This window comes from Aythya fuligula, chromosome 1 (genome assembly GCF_009819795.1).
Source record: "Aythya fuligula isolate bAytFul2 chromosome 1, bAytFul2.pri, whole genome shotgun sequence".
Lineage (NCBI taxonomy): Eukaryota > Metazoa > Chordata > Aves > Anseriformes > Anatidae > Aythya > Aythya fuligula.
Window position 1 is genome coordinate 139,307,294 of NC_045559.1, and position 21,215 is coordinate 139,328,508.

A 21,215-nucleotide genomic window follows, 5' to 3' on the forward strand; every position below is an offset into this window, starting at 1 on the left:
ATTCACAATTTCACTAAGAGTTAACTGAGATATTAATAGCATGTAGATTAAATGATCTTTTTTTTTTTTTGAAACTGTGAGCAGTTGTAAGAGTAGCATCCTAATATTTGCTACTTTAATGGACTATTTTTGGTCTGAATACCTAAATTTTAAGTGTGAAGCAGGGAATAGGCATGACTCCTTTCTCACAGCTGCACTGTGAGTATGATTACAGGGAAAAATCTCTGGGCATTAGATTTGGTCTTTGCTCAGTTCTGTTGGTGTAAGTAAAGGGAAAAAGTGCATCTGACCTAGTTATTGATAAAGGAAAGGAAAAGAGCCACTTGTGCTTGGTTGCAGGTGAGATTATTTGCAGCAAGAAAGGAAAATGCTTTAGAAAGAGAAACTTGATATCATGAGATCTAGCGAGGAGGGAAGCATATTTCATATGCCAAGTGGAACTTCTTTTGGCTTTTCTTAGGCCTGGGAGAGGTGTTGCTAATACTGTATTAGTATTTTTTTTTTAAATTTATTTATGATCCACTTTTGTGTCTGGTAGGGACTGTACTCTGTTCCTTCTGAATCATTGTTACACTTGCAGTTTGGGGGGTTGCGTTTCTGTCAGTGACACCTATTATGATATCGAGGTCTAAATGATTTATCTTTTGAAGGAACAAAATGAAACAATCTGGTTGTATTCTTCCAAGAAGATTTATCAAATTTCATATCTGAACTTTAAAGTCAGTACTTCATGAACTGAACATATTTTACAGTTTCGTCTCCCTTGAAGCAGACAACACGTGTGAAGGTTTCCTTTTTGTCCTACTGGGTGAAATAAATATAATGATTTTTTTTTTTTTTTTTTTTTGTCCCTGACTTACTCATGTTCTCTTTGATCTTATATTTTGAAGCTTTTGTTTGTTTTATGCAAAGGGCTTCTACTTGCGCAAACTTTTAAACTCTTGATAAACCCTGCTTTCCTTTTATATTTTAGAGCAAAAGATGATATCGATATTGATGCCCTTGCTGCTGAGATAGAAGGTGCCGGAGCTGCGAAGGAGCAAGAACCTCAGAAATCCAAAGGCAAAAAGAAAAAAGAGAAGAAGAAACAGGATTTTGAGTAAGATTTTTTCCCGTCTGTCTTTATTTCATAATGCAAAAGCTCATTTACTTAAGTACTGTAACTTCTTTCTTATTTTAGTGAAGATGATATCCTGAAGGAGCTGGAAGAACTGTCAATAGAGGCACAAGGAGGCAAAACTGACAGGGAACCTTCTGCAGGAAAGGTGAACGATGGGAGGGAAGGGGGCTGTTTACTAGGAACTAGCTGGAATACAGGACACCTCTGTCCCAGAATAGTTCTGGTGCTGCAGTGTGGCTGGGGCTCCTAGGGGAGACTTAGCAACTGGTATATATTTTTGATTATACTCAATCATAATTTAATAGTAAGCGTCAACTGTGCAATATTTTACCACAAGCCATGTCTCCAATGCAGATAATTATTCAAAGTCAATCAGAATAAATTTTAATTGTGGGCCGAGTGTCGTATACTCATCAGTAACAATTCCTGCTTTTCAAACTTGGTCTTTAATATTAAAGAGAAGTTTTTCTTGACATCTCTGAATGCTGCTGCTTAGCTCTCAATAGCATGTCATTTTTCATGGCTGATTTCTTAATCATTTAATTACCAGGCTGAAAATGACAATGAAGAAAGCTTATCAAAACAAGACAAAAAAAAGAAAGGAAAGAATAAAAAAGCTAATCTTGAAAATGACTATGACAGTGAGGAAGAGGAACATAAAGATACAAAATCTAAAAAAACTCAGAAAGCAAAACAAGACATGCCTTCTGGCAGCGATGATGATGATGTTGAGATTCAGCTTAAGAAAAACAAAGGGAAAACTCAGAAGTCAAATAAAAAGCACGAGGTGGCAGAAGATGATACTAACATTAAGAAAAGCAAAGAGCGTGTGGGGACATTGTCTACAGGTGAGAGCGGTGATGAATCAGATGACGTCTCCCAGCCTAGAAAAGGACAAAAGAAAAACCAAAAACCCAAGTCCGCTCCTGCAGCTGAAAGTGGAGATGAGGAAGAAGAGTCTTCATTCAAAGTAAAAACAGTGGCTCAGAAGAAGGCAGAAAAAAAAGAACGTGAAAGGAAAAAACGCGAGGAAGAAAAAGCCAAGCTGAGGAAACAAAAAGAGAAAGAAGAATTAGAAGGTGGTAAAGAACCAGCAAAGCAGAAGGAAGCTCCAAAAAAAGGTGAAGAGAAGGCTTCTCCTGAAGTCATGGCCCCTGCCACTGGGGAAAAAGGAGAGACTCCTGCAGGAGCAGAGGGTTTGTAACTTGGTTTCTAAAACTATAATTTTAACACTGTAGTTTTTATAAGACCAGAGAGTTGGCAGGCTTTGAGGATGGCTTTGTTGCTTTATTCTAAGTTGGGAATCCTAGACGCTCGGTAGCCTTGTCTGTCTCTTTGTGTTGGCTCACCTGTGGCTGTTTTTTTCCTGGCTTGTAGTTTGCTCAGGTACAGGGGGAAACAAAAGCCAGATGGTGATTTCTCATTACCATATGTACGTAACAGTTCTATAATGCAAACATCATTTTTCAGTCCAATTATTCTTAGACATCTGTTACATTAAGACTTCAGGCCCTGTCTTTATAACTTTGGAGTTTTATTTTTTCATAATGAAGTGCTTATGTAGTAGCCAAGTGAAAATGTTCCTCATTTGGAGTTATTTATAGTATTTGAAACAGTATTTGTATTTGGAGTCCTTAAAATTTCTGGGGTCTTTGATCTTGCGCCTCTTCTTTCCGTAGCTGATGACAATGAAGGAGACAAAAAGAAAAAAGACAAGAAAAAAAAGAAAGGTGAGAAAGAAGAAAAAGAAAAAGAAAAAGAGAAGAAAAAGGGGCCCAGTAAAGCCACAGTTAAAGCTATGCAAGAAGCCTTGGCTAAAATGAAAGAGGAGGAGGAACGGGCAAAAAGAGAAGAAGAAGAACGCATAAGACGACTAGAGGAATTAGAAGCTAAGCGCAAAGAGGAGGTACTGCATAAAATAAGGGAGAGGTAATCTTAACCTGTACCCTTGCTGGTGTAGTGCAAAGAGTGCTTTAAAATTTGTGTGTTTTTCAACCTTTTTCTAGGAACGATTAGAACAAGAGAGGAAAGAAAGAAAGAAGCAGAAAGAAAAAGAGAGGAAGGAGCGTTTGAAGAAGGAGGGAAAACTTTTAACAAAAGCTCAGCGAGAAGCCAGAGCCAGAGCAGAGGCTACGCTTAAACTGCTCCAAGCTCAGGGTAAGCTGTAGAGGTGTGGTATGATTATTTCTTCAAAAACCAACCAACCAACTGAAAAAAAAAAATCATTTTAGTTTCCTTACTGCTCTTCGCATGTGTTTTTCTCTATCTGGGGCCAGGTGGGCAATTACTTTGCTCAAATCAGCACAGTAATTCCACATAAAGTTACTGTGCTGTAGATGTGTTTTAGCAGTGTTGAACTATGGCCTTTTTTTTTAAGTAGTTCTTGATGTCTGTATATTTTCATCTTGCACTTAAAATATCCAGCTTCTTAATGCACTCCACGTGTGGTTTAAAGATGCTAGTTATCGAACTCTATGAAAAATAACTTAATTCCATTGCCTAATCCAAAGGTCAGGAAAAGCAGATGAGCTGGGCTGCAGCTCTTGTAAGACTCGTGATCTGTATCCTCTTGGATTAATTCATGTACTCTCTTAAGCAAGTAGGTTACTTTGCCTCCAGTTAGTCTATAGGAACAGTGTATCTCCTTACATTTCTGTCAGGAAAAGGGTATATAGAAGCTTTCCTGCTATTCAGTCAAATTTAATCTGCTTCTTCCTTTCAATGAGGTAAATTTATCCAGAATATTGTAATCCCATCTCCTAATTCCTGCCTGCTAATTTATTTATGTGGCTGAGGAAAGAAGAGAATTCCAGAGGCTGAGTATCAGTCCTTTTATATTTGTAGAGAACCACTGTGTTTGTACCCATTGAAGAAACTTTTTTACTATCACGTTTCTACTAATCAAGCTAAGGCCATGATTTCTCTTCAGTTCTTATTATAATTACTAGAAACCTTACATTTCTGCACTGCTACAACTCGATTTTGCTCAGCTCAACACAGTGAATCACGTGGGTAGCTGGAAGAATATCGAGTGTTTCAGAAGGTACAACAGTAATTAAATGATTTTAAATAATGTTTCTGCAGGTGTTGAAGTGCCATCCAAAGACTCTGTGCCAAAGAAGAGGCCAATATATGAAGACAAGAAGAAAAAGAAGCAGCAGCAGCCAGAAAATAAAGAAGGTGTGGTTTGCATATAGGAATACTTAATTTATTAGTCACAGTTCAGGAAATGTTTGTGGGATATATTAGCTAATCCTAAACTAATTGCACTTTAGGGTGCCTGCAAGGTTTTTCTAACACCCCCACTCCCCATGCAAGTGCTGATACATTAAGATCTGAAAGGTTTCTTGAAGACTGCTCACTTAATCCTTTGCTTTATGATCTACTTGGCTGTTTTTTTCCCCTAACATTTTTTCTTTCTTTACATATCCAACATTTAAATTATGCAGAATGTAACAGCATTTTAAGAATGTGAGGCTAGATGCTTCGCATGTATGTGTAGGTTAAATCAATGTAGTGTAAGTAACAACGACTTGTAATTATGTCAAAGTTAAAGTCTTAGGGTGAAAGAGGACTGATCCCAGTTCAAGTTCCTCTCTTTATAGGTTGGAGGGATTTTTTTTTTGTTTACTTATATATAAAAACATTGATTTTTCTTTTGGGGGTACTACTGTGGCTCTTTCCAGGATTATTCCTTGGTTTAAAACCAAAACACTTGCTTCAGTTTTATGGTTGTTGTTCAGCTGTGGTTTTTTACATTCAACGAATTATGTGGCTACCTTCCTCTTAAGAAAGTATAAAGGATTGTGAAAGCTGGTCATCTGAATTGAAGTGGTGTTTTTCTCTTTTTTTTTTTTTTTAATGGAACAATAGAACAAGAAGGAGGTAGTTCATTAGTACTGGTTCATTTTCTCTCGTATTTTTAAGAAAATGGGATTTCTTTTGATGTTCAAAAGCAGTGGTAATCCTTTTGTCCAATAACCGACTTATCACACAAATGTATTTAACTGCATGGCAGGCCAGATGTTTCTCAAGTCAGCTGTGTGCTTTAGGTTTATTTTAGCCTAGTAGATGGGAGTTCACTTAGTTTGGTATTAAACTCAAATTTTGTTTACTTTTTAACAGCACAACTTAAAAATGGAACTTAAATAAGAAACTGTATGTCTAACTATATTTTGCACTTTGAAAGAATGTAGCAACTAGTTTGCTTTTTTTGTAGTTTCAGAAAGCTTGGAGGTAACTTCCCCAGCTGAAGATGCTGTAGAACTAGAAACACCAGTGAAAGAAGAGACTCCTCTTCCAGTAGAGCCAGGTTAGTAGTAATGCTAATAAACCTGAAGTGTGTAATAAGACTGCGTGGCAAGTATTGTACTGTTTTTAACACCCGTCCTCTGTACCTTGTTGATTGAGTGGCCATCCTTTCTTGAGGCAGTTGCTATTTTTTTTTAATTTTATTTTATTTTCTAAAGGAAGAACTAATGGAATTTTGTGGAATAAAAAGGTGTGAAGCTTCAGAATGAGATTGCAAAGGTCTCTTATTCTGGGTGAACTCCAGTGTTCAATTAGCTTAGTCAGCTGTCATATAGGTGCATTCAGTGCCTTACGATTAGCTCCTTTAACTTTTCATTTGCTTTTTAAAAGGGCTGTTTTGTCAGCTCTTAGATGGGAGTGGGGGAGAAATACGCTGCTTCTGGTATCAATACTGTAATCTTCACTGTGACTGTATTCTTGATTCCAAGTATTTCGTTTTTCCTAAGTGCTGGATGCAGTGAATGTGGATTAGCTTGTGAAACAGGCAGTATCAGCCTAGTGAGTGATTGCTGCCTTTACTTTTGCTTACACTCAGTATTTGTTTTGGCAAAGTAACTTTGTACTGGGCGTCATCTTCAGTTAGGGGACAGTTTCAGTTTTTACCTTTCATTCTTCAGTCAGAAAAGTACTGATAAAGTTTCCAGCTTTATGAAAATCAAGTTGAACGTATACTCTAATTCTAGCTTGATTTATCTCTTGAAGGAGCAATTCCAGTGCAATAAAAGAGAAGGACTGTCTGGCAGAATGTTAGTTCCTAGTTAATGTTCTAGCAGTCTGGAATTTACCCTTTTTTTTTTTTTTTCTTCATTTGAAATACCTGAAATGTCATGTCTATATTTTGTTTTAATCCTCTCCAGAAGAAGCATTAAAGTCTGTATTTTTTTTCCATTTGTCATTTAAAGGCTTCAGTCTCGTATTTAGTTGAGCTCCTGCTGGAATTAATATTTTGATGTTTCTAGAATTCAAGATGTATTACAGTGTGTTAACTCACCTGGAGTCTTAAAATAGCACTTTCTATAGACACTTTGTTATTTTATCGCTAATTAAAGAGTGCAAGTTTGGTTACAGTTTTAATTTGTTTCTCTGTCACTTTGTTACACATGGCTAGCTGTTAATTGGGCAGCTTCTGACAAGGAACACAATTCTGTTAGAAGTTTGCATGGCATGAATTATGCAGGCACTATTATATATTTCTTAAGTACGTGGCATTTTCTCTTCAGGGAATGTGGAGATAATTTGGTAGAATTATGGTAGCAAACTTGTGAGCTTTTGTCATTATGCCAAAGGAAAGGCCATCTAAACCTTTTGTATGCGGATGAGCTGTTTCTTTTTCATTTAATGTTGGTTTTCTTCATTTCAGAAGAGAAGGAGGAAGAAGAAGAAGCAGAAGATACGGGTTTGGATGACTGGGAAGCTATGGTTAGTGATGAAGATGGAGAGAAAGGTGGGCATGTAAATACCAAATAGATGCTTTTTCTGATTAACAAGATTCTTTAGGTTTAATTTTTGTCTCTTTAGAAAATAGTATTGTGTTTAGATTCCCCTCCTCCCTCCTGTTAAATGAATTACAAGGCAAGTGTAATAGGAAGTAGTTATAAGGTCCTCTATTCCTCAAAGGCAGAGCTTTTCATTAACTGCTTTTCATTTCAAGACTGTAGGGATAACTTCTCAGGGATTTTCTTCCAGTAAGAAATCTTCCAGATTTTCTCCAGTAGTGGAGTATGTTGCATTGCTGCAAATCTTCCTGAACAGGAGTTGATTACTGTAGTTAGTACTTCCGTGATCTGTCTTTAAGAAGAAATCAAAAACTATTCTTCAAGTATTTTTGATTTGCTCAGCCCTGAAAACTTCAAAACTTCATATTTCATTACGTGTTTTTGTGGTTATGGTCTGCTGGAATGTTCTATTTTAAAGTACCTTCTTAAAAGTCTGTCGTCACTATCCTAGGGGAGAATGTCACATCCCACTTCTTGCTGCTTGGATTTGAAGGATCTGCAAATGTGATCCAGAAAAAGAACCTTCCTGGGAATTGGATTTTGTGTATTACTAAGCTGTTGGCTTTTAGTGTAGCAAGGAAACATCGCTAATCTTGTAGAGCAGTGAGCCTACTAGCAACTCTGTAAGGAAAACCTCGTAGAGCTTCAAAGAGTGTCTGTTAGCTTGTCTTGCTCTTATGATTTAGCAAGTGTGATAAATGGGAAGCTTTCGAAGACAGAAAATTACTTTCTGATAGTTTGTTTTTGTTTGTTTACTGAAGAATTCATCTGAAAAATATTAGCCACCTCTTAACATTCTATAAAACCTTAGGATGAGATTTTTAAAGATGTAGAAGAGAAAAATTGTTCTCATTGTTTCTCCTGCTTAAATACACATTCCTAATCAGTAATTCACGGAATCCATATTGTGTTGAATTTGGATTTTATTTTTTTTTTTTGTCTAGAGGTGTTAGTGCATCCATTTCATTTTGAAGTGCATAGAGTTTTAGAGGATGTCACTTCCCTGAATTTTTGAAAATGACTTCAAGTGCAAGAGTGCTGATAATATTATTCCTCCCCTCACCCCAAATTTACTCTGCCCTCACAGGTTCTAAACACTTAAGTCTGTAACTCTCAACATGAAGCACTTTCTATATTTAAAGTTAGAAAATGATTTTGCATAGCACTTCTTGAATGGAACCTAATCTCAAGTCCTCACTCTGATAATAGACTCTCTTCATTTCTTTGTTTTGTTGTCTTTCCCTCAGAAATTTGAATTTAAGAGGATTTTTACTTTATTTTTTTGACAGAGAGCAAACCTGTCCACATTGAAGTCAAAGAACAAAACGAAGTGGATGAGGAAGAAGAGGAGGAGGAAGAGGATGAGGATGAAGAAGAGGAGGAGAGTGAAGAATCTGAAGATGGAGAAAGTGAAGGGAGTGATGATGAAGATGAAAAGACTTCAGATGAGAGAGAGGCAGACTCCCAAGCTACTGGAAAACAATCTATGGAAAAAAAGCCCAGCAAGGAAATCAGCTCTGATTCCGAGTACGACTCGGATGATGACCGCACTAAGGAAGAACGTGCTTATGACAAAGCTAAACGGAGAATTGAGGTATTAGGATGCAGCTTTATTTGAGAAATTTTCATATTGCATGAGAAACAACTTAATTTTCTGTTCACGGAAAGGCCGTTTAGCCATATTTGTCAAAATGATGGCTGTGTTGTGACTAATATTTAGACAGGTCCAAAAATCGGCTTAATTGAGGAAAAATATTTGATTCTGCTGATGCAAGGCAACTTGATCACAAAGAATGTGTACTTTAGTGTCATTCTTCCCCACCTTTCTCTCTCTGCTGGTGAAAGAGGCTTTTATCCTTTGTAGATGAATATTTGAGAATTTTTTAAAGCTGTATTTCTAATTTTTTCAATGCTTTTTGTGTCTGCTTATGCTCTCTATTTCCTTACCCAAGATGCTCCTTCAGACTTCATTATCAGCAAAGCTACGTGTTAGTTGATATAATAACTTAGCCTACTAGACTGTAACAACACCCCTTCCCCCAATACAAACAAACAACAACAACAAAACAAACAAAAAAAACCATTTCAACTCTTAGCTGTAAGATTTTTTGACTTTCCAAACAGGGAATGTCAGTCTTTGAATTGCCTGGAAAATTTAAGTCCCACAATTAGCTTTGTTTTGGGTATGCATGTAATCAGTTCAGGAAATTCTTTACACTTAACAATTTTCATATGTCTTTTATGTAGAAGCGACGAGCTGAAAATAGCAAAAATGTGAACACTGAAAAACTCAGAGCACCAGTTATTTGTGTCCTGGGGCATGTAGACACAGGCAAGACCAAAATTTTAGATAAGGTAAGATACAGAATGCGAAGGCACCCCTCTGTGCATCTTACACGTGTGTGTTTTGTTGGTTAAAAACAGAATTGCACTCAAAGAGACTATTTTAAATGGCCTCTTAATGTAAATCTATGTATTTTTTGTCTTTAGCTTCGCCATACTCATGTACAGGACAGTGAAGCTGGTGGTATCACTCAGCAGATCGGTGCGACTAATGTACCCCTTGAAGCTATTAATGAACAAACTAAGATGGTGAAAAATGTAAGTAACGGCACCTCAAAGACTGTTTTTAAAAAACCTTAATTGTAAGCTGGTTACTACGTAGGCCTTGTGAGACTTCCCAACAAGAGCAGATGCCTTTTCCACCGTTTCCAGTATTGGCATTGATTTGTTTTTAATTCCTATCCTCTTTTTCCCATCTCCAAATTAAAATGGGAGGCTGTCTCAATTTTCAGTTTTATTTGATACATTTGGTTTCAGTTAATGCACTGCGACTTCAGAAAACTACGCAAATAACTGCCTGCTCTGTGCACGGCCTGCTTATTTGTCAATACTTTGATAGTAAGTCAAGACTTTCAAAACTTACTGAGTATATCTTCTGTTTTAAAAAAGCTTTGTTTTACTCTGTGTGCTGAAATTGGGCCAATTCACAGGTAATTTTATTGTTATAGTAACTGTTGTGTATTGCTTGTTCTGGGTACTACATTCTATTTTGCTTGCAGCAACTGACTGAAAAACCTTGGTAGTGATGGCTGTTTCTGAGGGATGGAAATACTACTTGTAATTTAAGAACTTCAGTTCAGTAATTCTAAAACTAGTCAGCCAAGTGCTGAGATGTTTAATGAGGAAAGTTTGCCCAGAACATTTGGCTGCTACTGAAAGTAGTGATGAGTTTGGCTTTTACAAGAGCTAAATGCCACAAACAGTAATATCTCTCTTCATTTTATAATGAGTGTTTTTCCTACAAAAACTTAACTCACTTTTTTTTTTTTTTTAAATAAATAAATTAAAATCAGTGGAGAAGGAGAAAACATTCACAATAAGGATGGTAAATCTCACTAGACTGAACGTGTTTTTTGTGCTATTCACCCCCCCCCTCTTAAAATGTTATCTGAGCTTCTGGCTACTGGATAGATAGGGGTTGTGCTGCATCGTATTTTTTTTTATGCTGAAATCAGCTTTATTTTGTTTTTATGGAGGGTGCTGGCCTTCCTTAAAATATGTAACTGCATTTTTTTGAAGTGAATCCTGTCAGTAAGCTGCCAGGTCTTAAGCTTTTTCTTCTTGCGTGATCTTGCCAAGATGACTAATATTTTGAAATGTTAGTTTGACAGAGAGAACATAAAAATTCCAGGAATGCTGATAATTGACACTCCAGGACATGAGTCTTTCAGGTAATGTTCATTCTCACAATACTGTACTTCCCAGAAGTGATGGCTGCATACATATTTTTTTTTTTAACAAAGTACTATGTCTTTGCCTTATTCATTGTGTTTCTTCTCCCTTTATAAAAATTGAACTAGAAGAATAAGCGGATTTGCTTATTTTGTGGGCGCTTTATATGTCTGGTTAATACCCGGCCTTTTACATCTGATTAATTTCCTGTCTTCATGACGATTGAGCCATGAATATCATAAAAAGCACTTTTTTTTTTTTTCTAAATAATATAAGAGGAAAGATGGAGGTGAGAAGCTAGCCAGAGAAGAACAGGTGAGGATGTCAGGTGACCTAAGTACTCTGGTATGAAAAATTAGGACTTCTCTCCTAGCCTCCAGTTCAGTGTCCCAGTTGAGGTAACTGAGTTCGTAAGACTGCAAGTTACCAGTTGCAGAAGTTGACTGACTCCTACCAGTGTTCATATACTGTCTAGAAACACCAGTGCAAAATCAGCTTTTAACTTGAAAAGATGGTGTGCAGAACTGTTCTTGCTGAGGTGGTGCTTGGGTGAAATCCCCAAACAGAAGGATTAACACTTTGATGTGACATTCTTGAACATAACCCTTTAAAAGCACAGAAATGCCAGGTCCTAGGGCACTTGATAAAGTTCTGATCAGTTCCTTGGCATCCTGTCACTTACAATCCTGTCACAGCTCTTCATTTTCTAGACAGGTTTTATCCAACACCACGCACGTCTGATAATCTTAGTGTTCGTGTAGTAATTTGTTATGATCTGTCTCATTCAGATTTCACTGTAACCTTCTCAATTCTCATTCAAAATGAAGCAATGCATCTTAGCTTGAAAAAAGTATATAATAGTAGGAAAACTGTCAGGAGAATTGTAGTTTCTTATTTTTGCTTACATGTACTCAAATATATTCTGTTAAATGGGCTTTATGCTTACAGTGTAATTTCAGTGTTTCATTGATTGATAGCCCTTTGTATTTCTGAAGTGAAAATAACTACTTGATCAGCTTTAGCTTTTTGTTGGTCAATGCAAGTTTGACATGGTATTTGGTGTTTTTCTTAAAGTTCTGTTGCTACGTGACATTTTTTTTTTTTCTTTTAATGCTACAGCAATCTAAGAAATAGAGGAAGCTCACTCTGTGATATCGCCATTCTCGTAGTTGACATCATGCATGGTTTGGAGCCACAGACAATTGAATCAATAAATCTGTTGAAATCTAAGAAATGCCCCTTTATAGTAGCTCTCAACAAGGTAAGATCGCTTTTCCCTCTAATAGTATGTTTTTGTACTCTAATGTATTGTGCATCTGCCATTTTTCAGTTTTCTTTCATGAACTTGAATTGTTTGTGCAAAGACTGAAGCAGTGGTTATTAGATCCATTCTGTTGCATTTTTTGTTGTCCTTGATACCCCAGGTGCTTTACAGAAGCTTTGCAGAACAATCTGGCACTTTGTTTCAGAGTTCTCACTGATAAGTTTATCTTAAAGAACTTCAGTAAATGGTTCACGTTTCTGGAAGCTGTACTTCATTTTTTTTCTCATAAGTACTTACATGGACTTGCATTCAATTGCATTTTCCTTTTTATACTATTGAAAGACTTAACTTCATCTTTAAAAGCCCTGTTTTATTTTAGCTACTGATACTCGTTAGTTTGTGACTTGAAGACAAGCTGTCTTTTGGGCTCATTGAACACCAGTATTTGATCACCAGTGGGAAAGATTTCAGGTTCTGCAGTAATAGGTGGTAAAGCTAGTTATTTTCAGCTTTGTTGGTAGAAGTGCCTTGCATAACAACTTGTGGTGGTAGAGCTGTTTGTATTTGTGATGACTTATATGAATTATAATGAGGAAATCACCCAGTTGTGTGTTTTGAACAGCCCCAACCTTCTCTATGAGCAGCACAGGAAAGGGTTCAAATTCACCCCTCAGTTTTACTCATTTGTAAAATGAGTGCAGTTTCTTTTCAAATAATAATAATAAAAAAAATAACCTCATGATTTGTGTATGTGAAGCTATATATAGGTCTTTTTCATCTGAATGTTTTCTCCTAAACGTGATGTAATGTTTAATGTAATGTATGTAATGATAATACGTTTTCCATATGAACTTTGATTATTATAATTGGAAATGTTAATGTCTGAAGTAGCATTGCTATCCTGAAATACTCTGACATTGGGGAAATACATACAAAGAATATTTGCTTCAAAGCAAACAGATTTAACTTGTCTAGTGGAGCAAATGGATGGCTAGCTATGCTGGCTCATAAAGTATTTTTCACGTTGTGACTTAAACATAAAGATGCCCTTTGAGTTGCATGAGATGATGTATTACTGTGTTTTCTCAGATTGATAGGTTGTATGACTGGAAAAAAAGTCCAGACACAGATGTAGCCGTAACTTTAAAGAAGCAGAAAAAGAATACAAAAGATGAATTTGAAGAACGTGCAAAAGCCATTATAGTGGAATTTGCGAAACAGGTAGGTTGGGATATTCAAGCTTCTGTTAATAGAAGTGGTAGCAAAAATGGTGTGTGTGGGTGTGGTGTTTTTGGTCACTTCTGACACACTGGTGTTTAGCACACACGAACCAAGCTTTGTTGTTAAATCCAGCTCTTTTAACCGCTCCATCTTTGGAGTTCTGGTTTGGAGACAAGTAGCAGCTAATTGCTGTGCACGGTCAGTGAAGTCATGAAGAGCAGATCAAGTTCTCTGTCCCTATTCTTTCCCTCCATGGGAATCGCCAGAGGGAAACCCATCTGGCCCTTGTTCCCTCGGACACTGGCAGGGCATGAGTCACATCAATTCTGGGAACATCTGTTGGTGACATACAATGGTGTCCAGAAGCTACATGTGGTAATTCGCTTTGTAGGGTTATCCTGTTCCACATCCAACCGTGGGTTTAAGTTACATGTTCCATGGTATACCCTCAGTAACTTTGTTCTTTTTTAATTTGAAAAAAGCAGTAGTGGTTGGCTAGGATTGGATGTTGCTGTTAATACTGGGGTGTGTGTGTGTGTGTATGTACGTATGTATTTTTCCCTAAGTAACTATTAATCCTGATTCCAGGGCTTGAATGCTGCCTTGTTTTATGAGAATAAGGATCCCCGCACTTTTGTTTCTCTTGTACCTACCTCTGCTCACACAGGGGATGGCATGGGAAGTCTGATAGCTCTTCTCGTTGAGCTAACGCAAACTATGCTGACCAAGAGACTGGCTGAGTGTCAAGAACTGAGAGCTCAAGTCATGGAGGTAACTCAGCAGCCATTCTTTGAAATTCACCTAGAAATATCTCCCTCCCCCGCTTCCTTCTACTTTGCTTATAATTTAAATTGAAGAGGAAAAAAAAAAAAGGAAAAAAAGATGTGTTTAAATGGAGAGTAACTTTTTTTATCCCTCCCCTTTCATTCAGGTTAAAGCACTACCAGGCATGGGCACTACCATAGATGTTATTTTGATTAACGGGCGCCTGAAAGAAGGAGACACCATTATTGTTCCTGGGGTGGAAGGTCCCATAGTAACCCAGATCAGAGGTCTGCTGCTGCCTCCTCCTATGAAGGAGCTACGAGTCAAGGTATGGAAACTAATTAGTGTATCAGCATGAAGAGGACATTTAGAACCAGGACAAAAATCAGGTTTTGATAAAACTGATATCTTAGTAGCATTCAGTTAGAGTAGCAGAGTCTGAGGGTGACTTAAAGGGGAAGGCAGTGCGTATCTAGTGTTTCTGGGTGAATGTACACGCGTATAACTGCTGGTGTGTCTGTTATAACAGCGGCAAAGAAAAGTACCAAGGAGCTCCCTTGCAGCATGGATTAAGATGTCTACACTTCAGTAAGGGGTTCAAGCACGAGGCTAGGTGTGAGGAGGAGATGTTCGTCTTCCGTAGCAATCAGAGTATACCAGTGCAGTGACTTCTGAGTCAAAATACCCATTGTTAAAGTGTTTTCTATAACAGGAAGCCCATACACTTAGATTTAAGAAAACCAACCAAGCAAGTTGCTAGGAGCAGCTGGTGAGTGGTGAAGCCCAGGACCTCTGCAGAATTTTGTGTCTTCTTCAGGAGCGTTGAATTAGGACTAGGTTGCTGCCCTAGTCCTAATAGACCTGAATGTTTGGCAGCCTGATACAGCTCTGGGGTTAGGGCCTTGCACAACCTTAAGTCTGATGTCCCACTCTGGGCTGCAGCTTTACAGTAAAAACTTAATAATTGTTAGAGTGGCAGGAAGAATATTGACATCTGTGCTTAGGTTACATCCTCTGCTTTGTTGGAAACTGATGCATGTGTCCTGTTTGCTGTGAGGTATGAACTGTGAAAGCATTTCTGTCCATTTGCTTCCCTTTATTTAAAGTGGTGTGTGAAACTGTTATGAGAGTGAAGTTCTTTGTGGGACTTCATCATGGGTTCCCAGGTCAGCAAGATTGTCAAATGGGTTTTGGTACTTTGATGGGAGATGGGGTACAGAGTACCAGCACTGAGATGAAGGACACTTGATTTGGGAATGTTTAGTTGGGGAACTGGGTCAAGGTAAACTGGATTAAGCTGGATTTTTTTTTTTTAAGCAGGCAATGAGGATACATTTTAGTTCAGCCAGTCCATGGGGAATTGTCATCATTGAAAAGGGACCCCAAATATTGCGCGTGCAGGGCTAAAGAGTAGAGGTTTGCAGGAATTAAATGTTTATTTGAGAAAGGAACCTGCCTTGCAGCTTAAAGAAAAGCACGGGGAATCTCTGCCTTAGACAATTCCCCTGCTGCTGCATCTGCTCTTCCCCTCCCAAAATGTGATGGGAGAGGAGCATGCAGACAAACACAGACAAATGTGCATGTCAGGAATATGAAGTAGACACAAAATTACTGATGGATGGGGAGAGCTGGACTTCACTGTCCTCCTGTCTTCTGTGCTTGCTGGTGGCAAGATCTTGAGCAATTCTGGCCTACTTCGTATTGCCGTGTAGCAGCTACGTGGACTCGTTGCCAGTGTGTATTCTCTTTTTCAGAACCAGTATGAAAAGCACAAAGAGGTCGTTGCTGCTCAAGGTGTGAAGATTCTTGGGAAGGATTTGGAAAAAACATTGGCTGGTTTGCCACTGCTTGTAGCTCATAAAGAGGATGAAGTCCCAGTCCTCAAGGTGAGATGGCTGATGCTGAAATGAGACACTTAAACTGGGGGTGATTAAGTTCTTGGGTGATGAAACTCATTCAAATATTGAGAGTTCAGCGTGCAAGTAGCTTGAGTTTTTTTTTTTTTCGGTGGGGTTGTGTTTTAAAACCTGTTACAATAACATGCTGTAGCCTTGTGTCCATGTGAAGTGTTGCTGTGGTAATGTTTCTGGTATCTTGATCCTTAGTTTTCCCTGATAACGGCTTTGAACTAGAAGAGTTTTTAACTCTTCTGGAAGCAGTGAGATGGCCCTTCTGCTTTCATACCCACCTATGCCTTGCTGCATACAGGGCATTCATAATCCTTTTCACCTAATGGTTTTAGGGGCCTCTGTTCTTGTTAATGTACAGTTGAGCAACCAAAGGTATCGGCACACGTTTTTTTTTGTGTGTGCATTCACTCATCGTGATGGCAGAAGCTTTCTGTGTTGGGTGGAACAACGTGCAGTCTGTGGAGAAACGTTACCAGCTCCCAAGATGGGCACTTGCTTTGTGTTAGGTGATCATCTGCTTGCCAAATCCTCCAGTGTAGCTCAGTACAGGCGTTTCTCATGCCAGAAACAAGCTGCAGCGTGTCACGGGGCTGCCTGTGTGTGGCCTGTACTGCAAACCTGTCGGTGTGGCTGTCATACTTCAGCAGCTCACAAACAGACTTTGTAATCTGAGGAACAATGGCAATAGAACTAAAAGTTGCTTTTCTTTCTAAAGGATGAACTAATACACGAACTGAAGCAAACACTGAATGCAATCAAGTTAGAAGAGAAAGGTGTTTATGTCCAGGCTTCTACTTTAGGGTCTTTGGAAGCATTACTTGAATTTCTTAAAACATCAGAAGTGCCAGTAAGTACTTTCTGTGCTCTATCTGATGTTGTTTCTGTTGTTGTGTTCTGTTGTTTTAGTTGATAACTGTTTCCTTTCAACTCAGAAAGGTCAGTGACTGATTTCTGTGGCTTTTCCTCTTCAACAGTACGCAGGAATTAATATAGGTCCTGTCCATAAAAAAGACGTTATGAAGGCATCAGTTATGTTGGAGCACGACCCACAGTAAGTAAATTCCTTGCTTTACCCTGTTGATAAACGCACAGAGCTGTTTCAGGAAGGCCCCCTGCCTAGCTTTAGTGTTGTGGGCTGTCTGGTAGGTAAACTGTTTGACTTCTACTTGCAGATACGCAGTCATCCTAGCGTTTGATGTGAGGATTGAACGTGACGCACAGGAAATGGCTGATAGTTTAGGAGTTCGAATTTTTAGTGCTGAAATTATTTATCACTTATTTGATGCCTTCACAAAATATAGACAAGACTACAAAAAGCAGAAACAAGAAGAATTCAAGTGAGTAAAAGCAATCCTACTCTGTGTGCTTTCCAAGTAACGCAATCTTTTAATCGTCTTATTACTAAATGAAATTGCATTTAACTTCTTGATTGCATACTATTACTTAGCATGCATTTCTGATAGGAAGGAAGGCAGGAAAGAAGGACAATAAACTGTTAATTTTCAGGAATTCGGCAGTCTAGTCTAAATGTTTACATCTGGGATTAGATTTAGTAGGGTGGGAGTTGTGAAGCAGTTGCAAGATTTAGTAAAAACCCATCGTGTTATATGGAGTGTTTTTATTAAGGTTTGCTTTATATACTTGGTTTCCTTTCTTAGTTTCTGACAGATGGGTTAGTCTTGCAGGGCTGAGAAAACAACCAGAAGGATTTGGGTTCTTTTGTTTCATGCTTGTGCAATTCCAGTGTACGCAGCTTAATTGTGATGGTAATAACATGAATATGCCATCATTTTAAGGATTTATAAGGATCCAAAACTTAATTTTTGGAGTCAATGTCATTAGCTGATCCTCAGTAATGACAAACTAAGTAAGTGGGGGAAAATATGCATTTTTTTAATCAAAACTTGAGTTTGTATAGCTCAGCATTTTGAAGTACTTCTTCAGAAACAAAAATTTAGAATTTCTTGAGTCACTGTGTTGGATTGTGGCAACAATATTTCTATTCCCATGCTCTTCTGAGATTATAATTATACTGTAATTAGTATTCCTTTGGTCTCGGTCTTGTCTCAATGCCCGAACCAGTCAAAATAAAATCCATGCCAGCCATGCGTGATTATTGTTGCCTATAGCTCTGTAAGATAGAGCGTTGACTAGATTAACAAGAAAGACTGGACAAGAGCCTTTTCCTGCTTATTCTGTATGTGACTTGGGGTAGAAATAAATGCCCAGGATGTGCAGCAGAAGGCAGAAGCGTTAATACTCCCCGCACCGTTGCAGTAACCATTTCAAAATGCCTTCTCCTTGTTGTCTCCCAGGCATATAGCAGTATTCCCTTGCAAGATGAAAATACTCCCTCAGTTTATTTTCAACTCCCGTGACCCAATAGTGATGGGTGTCGTCGTGGAGGCAGGCCAGGTGAAGCAGGGCACTCCCATGTGCGTACCTAGCAAAAACGTAAGTAAGAGCCTCCTTCCTTCCCCACGGACTTTTGTTTGAGCGGGCAGTGGCTGGGATAAGGCACGAGGAAACATTTGTGTGCCTTTGGTAGGAGATGAGATCCAGTGTTAGATCATCTCCTTCCCAGTGATCAGCCGTCGCATTGTGCTCTGCTGGGGGAGTTGCATCCTGCAGCAGAGAGACACCTCCTGGCCTCCGCAGTGCCCTACCAAGAAGCGGGGCTGTGGCTGTCAGCTTCCCTCCCAAATTCCCTTCCAATTCCTGTATTGTGATACAAAGGAACAAGCAAAATTTGTTCCTGGTTGCTAGTCAGGGGGCAATTCACATCCTGATATGCTGAAGGTCAACAAATTGGTATGGCAGATGAAATACAGGTGGGTTGGTGCTGCTGCCCTTTCTGTGCACGCTTACTGTGCGATACGCGTTGCTCTGGGGTGGGCTCTGATACGTTGCTTCAGATGGGCAACTGGCAGGAATTTAGAGAAGGATGTGTGCACGGGTTTTGCTCACGTGTCTTACACTTTCTTCATTGTATTACAGTTTGTTGAAATTGGAATAGTTACAAGTATTGAAATAAACCACAAGCCGGTGGAGGTTGCAAAGAAAGGCCAAGAAGTATGTGTTAAAATAGAACCTATTCCTGGTGAATCACCTAAAATGTATGGGCGACATTTTGAAGCAACAGACATCCTCGTCAGCAAGGTAAAAGCCATCTGTATTTTTGGTTCATGACGCAATGGGTAACTTGCTTGAAGTGGAAATGTTGCGCAAAGCCTGGAAAATTAATATTAGCAACCTTCCATCAGGCTGAGACACTTGAAATTATTCATGCGTGGCATTGTTCAGCAGTGTTTCTCTGTAGCCTTGTTTTGGGATCTGTAGTGGTGCTGCTTGAGAGGAATGATGGACTGTGACTAAAAATACCTGGCAGCTCATTGCATCGGACAGGGTAAATGGCAAACGAGCTGTTCGCATACCTTCGTACGTAGCTGGTGCTCAGAGCAGCGGTCGTGTTTGCCTGGTTTTGGATGTGTGCAATGCACAGCGGCCTTGGCGTGGTGGAAGCAGTTACCGTTACTGATCCGTGTTTCTGATGGGTTTGCCTTGTGTGTTACAGATCAGCCGTCAGTCCATCGACGCTCTGAAGGACTGGTTCAGGGACGAAATGCAGAAGTCTGACTGGCAGCTTATAGTAGAGCTGAAGAAAGTGTTTGAGATCATCTAGCTACCTTTTCGCAGCAATGGGGAGGCAGGAATAAACTTGCTGTTCCTGTTCTAAAAGTTACCAACAAAGTCGTATATTGAAGACAGTGTTGGATATATGTTTGGGAGGAAAATATGTGGATAAAATGTTTTCCATGAGAAACCAAGAAATTTACACTGGTTTGACAGTGGTCAATTTACATGTTCCCACGGTTCCAATGTGCCTGTTCACCTTTCCCACTGCCCTTCCTAATACTGGCTGCTGTTTTAAAGTTTGCCCTTTCTTCTCTTACACTTTCCTTCCACCCTTTTTCCCTCCTCTCTCCAAAATAAAGTAAAATAAATTGAATTTTTATTACAGAACTAAAGCTCTTTCACTTTTATACTGATGAGATCAGTACTGCAGTATTTGATTAACCAAGCTTCTGCAGACTTTGTGATTCTTGGGACATTTTTGATGTAAGAAGTACTTCTTTATTTATGCATACCTCTTCCCTTGACTCTCTTTTCCAATATTCTTCTGCTTTGTGCCTATAGACATTTTTTTAAATAGAAAATTAGGCAATTGGATATTTCTGTATTTGCTTTGTGTGAAACAATGATGTAAAGCATAGTTGGCCGCCTTTTACTGCTTGTACAGTTCATCAAAAGTCGACCTGTAATCATTATAACGCAGAGCCGCAAATAAAGGAGATGGACATGGTAGCCCCTTTGTTTTACAGTTTGCTTCAATAAACCAAACGTCACCTCCTGGGCCCTTACAGACGGTGGAGGTGCCGGGCTGAGGCTTGCCTCCCCCTGCCTGGCCAGCAGCAGGGGCTTCTTCTGGCTTCTCTTCCCTGTGCTGAGCGTGTGCTGTGCATGGTGCTCGTGGTGGCTCACACCTTTTATTGTGTTTAGCAGGTCAGAAGTACCAGAGGTCACTGTGGGTGTAGGTGAGTGTAGCTGCAGCATCTTCCAACCACTCTTCAGAGTGGCAGTAAGCACAGGCAGAGCACTCGTCCCCAAGTAAGCGGTGACTTTGGACGCTGTCTCAGACCTGTCGAGCCATCCAGCATCACGGGACTGGACCAGTTCAAAAGTAACGACCAGGAATCAGTCTAACCCCAGCATTGCCTGACCCTGCCTTCCCTTTGGTTGCCCTCCTAGATCGACCTGTAATCAGGTCCTCTCCTGGTAATTTCCAACTCATGGTGAGCGATGCCTAACAAATACTTCTCAAAAGCACAAGCTGAAGCAAAATCAATAATGACCTTTTATGTAGCTGAGATTTTTAGCATTTAAAATATTTATAAAAAAAAAAATCTAACTCGTAACAGGCAGCTTGATCTGATCACATTTCTTCTGTCCCTTTTATTTCTTCATTTTCTCTGGTTAGACAAACATGAATTTCGCAATAGGGATTGTGTGAACTCCATTAGAGGAACACGTAATGATGTGCCACCTTGGATTCCCGTATCAAACTTACCAGACTCTTTGTTTTGTTTGTTAAGACTTTCACCTTGCCCTTGACCCAGGACCTTTTCAGTATGGTTGGCGTGTGGTACAAGTTCACATCACTGGGCATGTCAGTGATTTAGAGTAGGATGACCTCAAGTGTCACGGTGAGGAGACTGCATTTAATTGTAATAATTTTCTTTTGCAAACTATGCAATCATGAAAGCTACTCTAATAAAAAGTTCTTAAGTTAAGAACACTGATGTGAAACAATGTGGTCTTGATGTATTCTTGTT

General features: G+C 39.0%; 1 protein-coding gene across 1 annotated transcript in view; it reads left to right on the plus strand.

Moving 5' to 3' along the window:
• The window catches only part of EIF5B (eukaryotic translation initiation factor 5B), a 32,061-nt gene extending 11,293 nt beyond the window's left edge, over positions 1 to 20,768 (plus strand). Inside the window, exons 2-24 of the mRNA XM_032188123.1 lie at positions 974 to 1,099; positions 1,181 to 1,265; positions 1,671 to 2,316; positions 2,800 to 3,026; positions 3,127 to 3,277; positions 4,205 to 4,300; positions 5,340 to 5,432; positions 6,792 to 6,875; positions 8,217 to 8,521; positions 9,175 to 9,282; positions 9,418 to 9,528; positions 10,594 to 10,661; positions 11,782 to 11,923; positions 13,016 to 13,147; positions 13,736 to 13,918; positions 14,079 to 14,240; positions 15,667 to 15,798; positions 16,538 to 16,669; positions 16,797 to 16,873; positions 16,995 to 17,159; positions 18,138 to 18,276; positions 18,820 to 18,981; positions 19,397 to 20,768. Coding sequence (XP_032044014.1) covers positions 974 to 1,099; positions 1,181 to 1,265; positions 1,671 to 2,316; positions 2,800 to 3,026; positions 3,127 to 3,277; positions 4,205 to 4,300; positions 5,340 to 5,432; positions 6,792 to 6,875; positions 8,217 to 8,521; positions 9,175 to 9,282; positions 9,418 to 9,528; positions 10,594 to 10,661; positions 11,782 to 11,923; positions 13,016 to 13,147; positions 13,736 to 13,918; positions 14,079 to 14,240; positions 15,667 to 15,798; positions 16,538 to 16,669; positions 16,797 to 16,873; positions 16,995 to 17,159; positions 18,138 to 18,276; positions 18,820 to 18,981; positions 19,397 to 19,504 — 3,634 coding nt within the window. The 3' untranslated portion in view covers positions 19,505 to 20,768. The remainder of the gene's footprint in view (positions 1 to 973; positions 1,100 to 1,180; positions 1,266 to 1,670; positions 2,317 to 2,799; positions 3,027 to 3,126; positions 3,278 to 4,204; positions 4,301 to 5,339; positions 5,433 to 6,791; positions 6,876 to 8,216; positions 8,522 to 9,174; positions 9,283 to 9,417; positions 9,529 to 10,593; positions 10,662 to 11,781; positions 11,924 to 13,015; positions 13,148 to 13,735; positions 13,919 to 14,078; positions 14,241 to 15,666; positions 15,799 to 16,537; positions 16,670 to 16,796; positions 16,874 to 16,994; positions 17,160 to 18,137; positions 18,277 to 18,819; positions 18,982 to 19,396) is intronic.
• Positions 20,769 to 21,215: the final 447 nt, after the last annotated feature.